At 33.4% G+C, this 9,485-nt stretch overlaps 1 protein-coding gene across 3 annotated transcripts in view; it reads right to left on the bottom strand.

The window, feature by feature from the left end:
* The window catches only part of LOC138715007 (trypsin epsilon-like), a 50,353-nt gene extending 42,626 nt beyond the window's left edge, over positions 1-7,727 (bottom strand). The window contains exon 1 of one of the 3 annotated variants that reach the window (XM_069847383.1): positions 7,583-7,727. In XM_069847383.1, the coding sequence (XP_069703484.1) occupies positions 7,583-7,708 (126 nt within the window). In that variant the 5' untranslated portion in view covers positions 7,709-7,727. Of the gene's footprint in view, positions 1-7,148; positions 7,246-7,582 lie in introns of those variants that run through there. The other 2 variants (XM_069847381.1, XM_069847382.1) reach the window with 2 other exon arrangements.
* Positions 7,728-9,485: the final 1,758 nt, after the last annotated feature.

Raw genomic sequence — 9,485 nt, forward strand, 5'->3', positions numbered from 1 at the left:
CAAAAAAACTGGGTAATGAGCCAAGCAGATTAGGCTATGTTGCGCTGTTGTAAAATAAAATTTGTTCCTCCTGAGATTCAAGAGCCCCCATAACAAATTAAAAACTTACTTATCTGTGTACATCCGTTATCAACACATTTCTATATAATATAATATAATATAATATAATATAATATAATATAATATAATATAATATAATATAATATAATATAATATAATATAATATAATATAATATAATTAAAGTTATTTAAGTTATTTGAAGGGTTCAGAACCATAGTGGCTCAGGCGCCATTTACTGAATACGTAGAAAACAAGGGTTAAAATTAAGTTATTATCATAATTCAATGGAAACATATAGCCAGTAAAATAAAGTATACACATTAAATCTAAATGATATGTCAGTCTTCATTAAAGCATTATGGATGCATGTAATAAAAATTAATAAACATGTTAAAGGAATTGTCATTGCACCAAATGAGTGCTCTCTGGACCGAAATGATCGCATTTTAATTATTTAAATACAATTTCAATTAAGTAACATATTAAACGATTTATCCTTCTATCAAACACGGATCTTCCCTGGATCAAATGTCCTATTTCAATTATGTAATTACTTTATATTTATTTCTAACGGGTGCAGCGGAGCGAATGGGTACGGCTAGTACTAATAATAAATCTGTAGCCGAAATTTTTCTGGTAATTTTCGATTTTCCAAAAATAATTGGTCCTAACATATATAATTAACCGCCCTGAAACCGAAAATCGCTTTTTGAAATTTTTGTTTCTATGTCTGTCTGTCTGTTTGTTACCTTTTGACGCGATAATGGCTGAACCGATTTATATGAAAATTGGAATATAAAGTAAGTTCGTTGTAACTTAGAATTTAGGCTATATGGCATTCAAAATATTTTTTTTAAAAGGGCGGTTATAAGGGGACTTGAATTAAATAAATCGAAATATCTCGCTTATTATTACTTTTCATGACAAATATTGAATAACAAAAGTTTATTTAAAAATAATTTCCGATAAGTTTTATCCTATGCAAAATTTTGATAGGACCGATATTTAATGAGATAAATGAGTTTCAAAATTACAATAACAACGCCATCTAAGGCGGTGTAATGAAATAAAAAACAAATGACTTCGTCTATAAGGGGTTTTGGTCAGCAACAATCGAAAGCTATGAAACATAGCCTACAGAAAATGTTTCTGTGTTTGTATGAAGTAATGTCGGAAGCTAAATTAACCGATTTGTATAAGTCATTATTAATTCACCATTGGAAAGTGTAGTTTCTCTAGATGGATATAATGCTATAATGTTATTACAGTAACTTCTGAGTGAATCAAGGACAGGTAAGATTAAAATAGCTTCTTATGCACAGAAAACTTGATAGGCTATTCTGTACATTCGTTTCCTGTATTTCCTGAAATAATTTTTATGACCGAATGAGTGGTCTCTGGATCAAAATGATCGCATTTTAATTTTTTTAATACAATTTAAATTAAGTAACATAATAAACGATATATCCTTCCATCAAACACGAATGTTCCTTGGATCAAATGTCCTATTTTAATTATGTAATTACTTTTATTTATTTCTAACGGGTGCAGCGGAGCACACGGGTACGGCTAGTGGAGAAATGCGTACGTATACACTTTCCTATGCAGACCGGTCCCACTTCACCCTCTACCGCAAAGGTTCCTCCGGACGAGCGCTCCGCAATACTGTCATTGACGGAACATCACTACCTGGGACCGGTCTGCATAGAAACGTTCTGTACGTAGGTAATAATTATAACGTGTTCTCATAACTGAACTTCGAATTTTTAGGTCGCTAATCTGTGATTTTAGGTGCATAAAATAGGCTTTAAAGCAGACATGTCCAGCACGGGCAGTTCTAGCCTTTAAAAGAGTTGCGACAGTGACGTAGAATCTGAGAATCGAATGCAGGCATACGCTTAGCAGTAGCTAGCATGAAATTTTGAGCAGGGGAAGCTAACTCAAGTTGTCTTTCATGCAATATGAGAAAACGTATTACAAAAACACAGTCTTAAAATAAATAGTAGTCAATTTCAAGTCAGCAGTCGAAGATTGGTTGGAACATCGTAACACCAATAAGGCATGACCTCAAATGATACGCAGTAAAATATGATTTCACGGTTTACACATATCTCTAACAAATAGATACCTATACGTATAACATTAGCTCACTCCCTGTCATACTTAGAGAAATCACAATATTAGTATCGTTACGTAAGTATGCGTCTGTCTTTTGGTTGTGTCCTTCATTGACAGCAAGGGAGTCGGTCATTTGTTTTTTAAATCACACTTTTGTTCCTAAGTCAGTCTTGATAATACAATTGTCCTAAAAAAATTCAAGTAAATTAGTGTCAGGAACTGTTATTTCGCTCATTATTTATTATATCAGCCACAATGCACACTAACACTTCAACTGATGACGAAAAGGGATAACTTGGAAACTACTTATTTTAAATGTTAAAGCTAGCTTCTTGCGAGCCTTGAAACAATCCTACGTTAGAGCCGATTTTTCTATTTTTGTTGTTTCAAAAATTAATTTACCGATACATATTTTCTTAAATATTCGTTAAAAATTGTTAAATTTGTTCAAATGCTTATAATAATGTTAAACTGATTATACCATATTTATTTAAATTTACCACATAATTAAATAAATAGTAATAGGACACCACCACCACTACCACAACCATAATTACAAGCTACTGCTGCTGAAATTGGTTCTGGTGAATTGTATGCTACGCTTTTGAGCAGGCATTAGAACTCAACTTTCCAACAATTAGGGTAAGGTTGCCTATATCGCACCACTTTAGCATTTATAATTTTTATTGAAGAATACAGTTTTTATTTTCTGCATTCCTTTACAGAGATACTTTCCCAGAACATTTACCTTTCATGTGAATTTAATTTAATATTTTAAAATTAGAATGACATTTTCGAAACACTTGTCAGTGGTGCCATTTAGGCAACTAGTTTCCTAAATTAATAGCACCTGCGGTTTCTTAAATCACACCTCTTTATCTGAAGGGAACAGGATGAAGGAAGGCTTTTAATATTGAACATATTGAACAGTATTTAATATAAATAATGTAATAAATGCAAATTACAAGTTTATTGTAATTAATGAAAGAGAGTAACGCATATTCAAATGCAATAAAAATAGAGCATAAATTACCTAACATTTAAACTGCCTGAATGCGTTTTTTATTGTTACACATTTGCTATTTGCTTCACCAGGCAGTTCAGACTGTAAACTGCGTCACCTTGCAAATCTAATCTTTTCAGGTAAAGCTTCCTGTAAAGCAGATTTGAATAATTTCAAGGGAAAAATTGTTCCGAGGCCGGGTAGTGCGTCACCTTTTCTCCACGATTATCTCGAAGCCACCTAAGAACTGCTTCATGATATAGCTGTCTGAAATGGTTTGAACATAGAAAAATCTAAAGCCTAGGCCTCTGAGTATTATGACGAGGAAGCTGAAACAGGAGCACACCCTTTTCCCGAGATAATCTAGCTTCTACATTTTTGGAATGGGTCGTATCGGTGGACATACAGAAGCAGCACTTTTTTCTATGGCAGGTTTGAGAGGCAAATAAAATGTTTGACAATTCGACAAATAGTTCACTGTTGATGTAACCTGACTCTGAGCAAACAACTAACGATCCTGGAGGAGCACCAGCTGATAATGTAGGATGGACTGTTTGACGTTTAAAAATTACCATAGGTGGCAAAAAATACCTGGTGCGCTTGTACGACACACACTTGTTGTACTAACGCCATTATTAACCACTTGATGATGCGTTCCTCGTTTAGTTAAATTTTTTGGGAACTTCTTTTGTACAATTAGAATTGCTACAGTTGCTCATATCGCACCAGTGCGAATTAGGCACCTACAAAGTGGTGCGAATTGAGAAACTACGTCTGAAGTTATTTCCTACATTCTAGCCTATACTCACCACATATCTGAAAATCGTACTAAGTTAAATGTTCTTTAATATTTCTTTAAACCAATAACATCTTAAGATTATGGATTCCTTTGCATACAAATCCGTTATTTAGTTACAAATTGTTAACTAAATATACATCCACCTGAGCGATTATATTAGATACACTATCACCACGCTCCAGAAACGAAGAAGTGGCTGAAATCAAGTGATATGGTGGAAGTTCATATGGTAGATTTTAACAATATCACTAGATGCCACAATACTACAGTAACTTGTTATAAACTAGCATTCCCATTCCAAAAATGTAGAAGCTAGATTATCTCGGGAAAAAGGTGTGCTCCTGCTTCAGCTTCCTCGTCATAATACTCAGAGGCCCAGCCTTTAGATTTTTCTATGTTGAAACCATTTCAGACAGCTATATCATGAAGCGATTTATGCTACTCTACCCTAAATAGGTTATCTACCATCTCATGCTGTCAAGAGCCGTCCAGACATGTGAATCGCCAATATCCGGATGAATTCTGCACAGAGCCTCTCTTTACTTACTAAGGACATAATTAAATTTGATGGAATTTTTCTATGGCAATATTTAAAAAAATCCTTTAAAAAGAGAATTCTAAAGGGCGTTAAACAAGTTATTTGCTGCGACGATGGCTGGACATAGTTCAGCATGAAATTAATTTTTGTTTTCACGTATTATTTAATCTCTGGGTTAGTAGAAACTGTTTCAATTAATTTTTTTGTTCCACGTTGTCCTGGTGTGTAGGATCTGCACATGTTTAGTTAAGTGAGATTTTATTGTTTATACTAGCCGTACCCGTGCGCTCCGCTGCACCCGTTAGAAATAAATATAAAGTAATTACATAATTAAAATAGGACATTTGATCCAGGGGACATTCGTGTTTGATAGAAGGATATATTGTTTATTATGTTACTTAATTTAAATTGTTTTAAAAAATTAAAATGCGATCATTTTGATCCAGAGACCACTCATTCGGTCATAAAAATTATTTCAGGAAATACAGGAAACGAATGTACAGAATAGCCTATCAAGTTTTCTGTGCATAAGAAGCTATTTTAATCTTACCTGTCCTCGATTCACTCAGAATTTACTGTAATAACATTATAGCATTATGTCCATCTAGAGAAACTACACTTTCCAATGGTGAATTAATAATGAATTATACAAATCGGTTAATTTAGCTTCCGACATTACTTCATACAAACACAGAAACATTTTCTGTAGGCTATGTTTCATAGCTTTCGATTGTTGCTGTCCAAGGCCCCTTATAGACGAAGTCATTTGTTTTTTTATTTCATTACACCGCCTTAGATGGCGTTGTTATTGTAATTTTGAAACTCATTTATCTCATTAAATATCGGTCCTATCAAAATTTTGCATGGAATAAAACCTTTCGGAAATTATTTTTAAATAAACTTTTGTTATTCAATATTTGTCATGAAAAGTAATAATAAGCGAGATATTTCGATTTATTTAATTCAAGCCCCCTTATAACCGCCCTTTTAAATAAAATATTTTGAATGCCATATAGCCTAAATTCTAAGTTACAACGAACTTAATTTACATTCCAATTTTCATATAAATCGGTTCAGCCATTATCGCGTGAAAAGGTAACAAACATCCAGACAGACAGACAGACAGACATACAAACAAAAATGTCAAAAAAGCGATTTTCGGTTTCAGGGCGATTAATTATATATATGTTAGGACCAATTATTTTTGGAAAATCGAAAATTACCAGAAAAATTTCTGCTACAGATTTATTATTAGTATAGATAACCTACACTCATACAGAAAACAAAAAACGAACTGATTAACAGATTATGTAAAGGGTTCCATATTTTAAATAACCAGACACAATTTTAAAAACTTTTTATGTATTTAAAAATTCGGATTTACAATAAGATTTTAGTAATGCAAATTTGAAATTAAATCTCAAGAAATCACTTTCGCTTCATTAGTTAGTATGCTCTCCTACGACAAAACTGGTTTAAAATTTAAAGGAGAAAATTATGCTATTTATCCCTGAAAGGAGCGAAAAAATAATACAACAAATGAAATTGAACTTTCGTCTGGCTCATGAGCAGTCTCTACTGGTATAAATCAAAACAACAATTTTTGTTTGAATGCTTAAACTTGTTTTCTGCGACTGTCCATCCGACATCAAGTTTGGAAATTCTTTCAGCCAGTGATATATTGGAGAAGGTTTCGGAGTCATAATTTTTGGCATGGCACAATTCATTTTATTCATCTCTTCACACACCACACTTCACACTTCGGGAATTTAAGACAGAATGCACATTTTGTTTGCAAGAGATAAATAGGTACCAGACAGAAGGGATAGTTGAGTGCACTTTCTCTTTTCCCAAAACAGCGTGTGTGGCCCTTATTTTTGTGCGTCGCAGCACTCAAAATGCTATAAAGTTATATAAAAATCTTCGACCATGCCACCGAATCTGATATATACAGTCTTAGTTAAAAATTAATACAAACTGAAAAATATATTTTGGATTTTTCAATAAAAATTTTCGAAAACAAGTGGGTGTGTGTTTTTTTTTTTTTTTTTTTTTTTTTGTCTTTCAGGGACAAGACATGCCACATAGGCAAAATTAGGTCTATCGTCAAAAGAGTTATTTTCAGGGTCTATAAATATATCAGTTTAGGCACAGTTTTCTATGTAACGTGTACTTGCTAGTGTTTATGCGCTTATCATTTAAGGATTAAAATATGTTTTTACCTAAAATTCGAAGTCTACTAATAACAGTGTAGAATAATTGTTTTCTGTATATAACGTTATACATTGTTCATAGTAAAATAATTATGTTACACATAGTCTTCATACATTTCCTTACAATATACTAATTCTAGGCCTGCTACGTTTGAACAACGAGATAAAGAGTACGGTACAAAACAGCTTTCCATGCAAGATTTTCGTGTTTCGAAAAATATAGGGCTGTTGAGATCACAGCAAAACTCGAAGACATAAACTGTATGATTGTTATACGTGTAGTTCTATCTTAATATAGAACAAAGTAAAATGTAACTGATTCCTAAAGTAGGATTTTCAAACTTACACAAAGTTTAAAAATATTGTCAAGAAGCATACATATCGAAGTTACATAGACAAAACTAATATATATCTACCTTTCCTTGGAACATGACGGCTGAATAGACAGGCAATGTTGAGACGAGTAACTTTTCGAGGAGCTATCTGTGTGTTTATATACTAACTGTTTATTCTTTACGTAATGGTGCTAAAATGATAACTAGAGAAGGACATGTGATAATGATGTGTTTTCTGAAATTGCGTCAACGTATCAATACAAAAACTATGTTTTGTAACAATTGAACAGCCATCTATATTTCGGAAGTCGGATCTTCCGTATAGAACTCCAAGTTGTGTCTTTAACATTCTTTTGTTCAGTTACAGTATAGCTGTTGACAGCAACTTCAAGTTCGCGTTCAGGAAAATTATGCAAAAAATTGTCAAAAAATTCGCTGTTTAACAATTTTGTTGCGTCTAGATAGCTTAAAGATTGGAAACGATGAGTAGTTTCCTGAATTATACGGTTACATACCTCCTTGGCATCAATTTTCTGGGATTCAATTTTCCTTCGCTTGCTGACTGATTCAGGAGGAACCTCAAAAAAATTGGTAGATGGCAGCAGCAGTCGAACATTTGAATTACCAAATACATTGTACATAGTTCCGAGTTCCTCCACAAACAAGCATTCTTTCCTTACGCTTTACTTTTGCAATCTCGAAGCTGTGTTGTGCTGAAGCTGACTACAGCACTTCCCCGCGTAAAAATAGCCAATCAGAGCAGTTATTTCAGCTTCGCACATGCGCATTAACTGTCTACATTTTCATGTAAGTTTTGAGTAGCACAACGAACCCCCTGAGGCACCAAAGAGCGAAGAGCGAAGACTAAACACTCCATAACGCGTCATGAACATAACAACGGGAAATTGTCAAATGACAGATCAAATACTATGGTATTGCAAACACTTTATTTGAGCAAAAATTATCATTGTGCTGTAGCACTGCAGCACATAAGGACGGGCCGCCCCTGGTCGTATTCAACATATGAAACAGAAAAAGATGAAAACATGGTCACCTAGAAATTACACATTGCCATTAACAAAATGACAAACGCTCAGTTCAAAATTAATAAAGAACTAAATATACATATAATAAATAAAATAAATACGTAAATTATAATTGTGCAAAAAAATATGCAATTCGCGGGCGTTAAGTGCTTAACACATTAACTATCGGTGATGGACCCGGACTCATTTCACCGGCATTATCATCTTCACCTCATTCAAACGCTAAATAAACTAACATGTTGGTAAAGCGTCGTAAAATAACCTACTAAAATTGTTATTATTATTATTATTATTATTATTATTATTATTATTATTATTATTATTATTATTATTATTATCGAAATTTCGATAGAAAATCTGAAAAATTATAATTCTCTAGGTAGCGATCAAATTCCAGCAGAATTAATACAAGAGGGTGGAAGCGCATTATCTAACGAAATTTATAAGCTTGTGCTTGCTATTTGGGAAAAGGAAATTGTACAATGGAAGGAGTCCATAATTGTACCTATCTTTAAGAAGGGGGACAAGAGTAACTGTAGTAACTTTCGAGGAATATCACTTTTGTTGACGTCGTACAAAATTTTGTCCAATATTCTTTTGAGATGATTAACTCCATATGTAGATAGATAGATGAACTATTGATCAGATATTTTGTATTCGACAGATAATGGAGAAAAAATGGGAGTATAAGTGTACAGTGCATCAGTTATTCATATTACGTCTAGTTCATAAACTGTTCAACAAGATTCGTTTTTAAATAGTGACCCGTCTTTTTTAGATAGTTTCTTTGATACATTTTCCGAAGAAATAGGAAAATACTACACACGGTTTTCTTTGTCTGTCTCTCTCCTTTCGGTTTTTAAGGCGATTGTCAATTTCTTCTCTCCTCTGTTACGGATTTTTCCATTTGGTTCCACTCACACCGCTTAGATGTGAAGGAAAATTTGGAAAAACATTCGGAATTGAATGATTACGTTTACGAAAATTCGTCTTTTCGTCTTGGCGGTGTATTTCTCAACAAAGCTCAAGTCACTTTTCCTGAAAATGTTCCTTTCATACCATAGATCTGTTGGTTGGTGGCCAGTCTGCACGTGGAGCCCAACGAATACAATTACTGCGTAGTTTGGGATCTGTAGGAAACCAGAAACTACTTACAATATTAACCTGCTTCTATTGTCTTATCGTAGTTACTTAAGCAGCTCGGCACTACACATAGACTACGTAATCTATCTGTCAAGGTTATGAAAAGTTTATGTTATCACAGACATGATAGCAATGGAAATAGCTATAGGCGCAATTGCACAAGCGAGGAGAGCGCCTTACACTGAAACACATTGTACAGGGACATCATTTTATTTTTACTTCAATTTTT

This window comes from Periplaneta americana, chromosome 15, assembly GCF_040183065.1.
Source record: "Periplaneta americana isolate PAMFEO1 chromosome 15, P.americana_PAMFEO1_priV1, whole genome shotgun sequence".
In the NCBI taxonomy this organism is placed as follows: Eukaryota; Metazoa; Arthropoda; class Insecta; order Blattodea; family Blattidae; genus Periplaneta; species Periplaneta americana.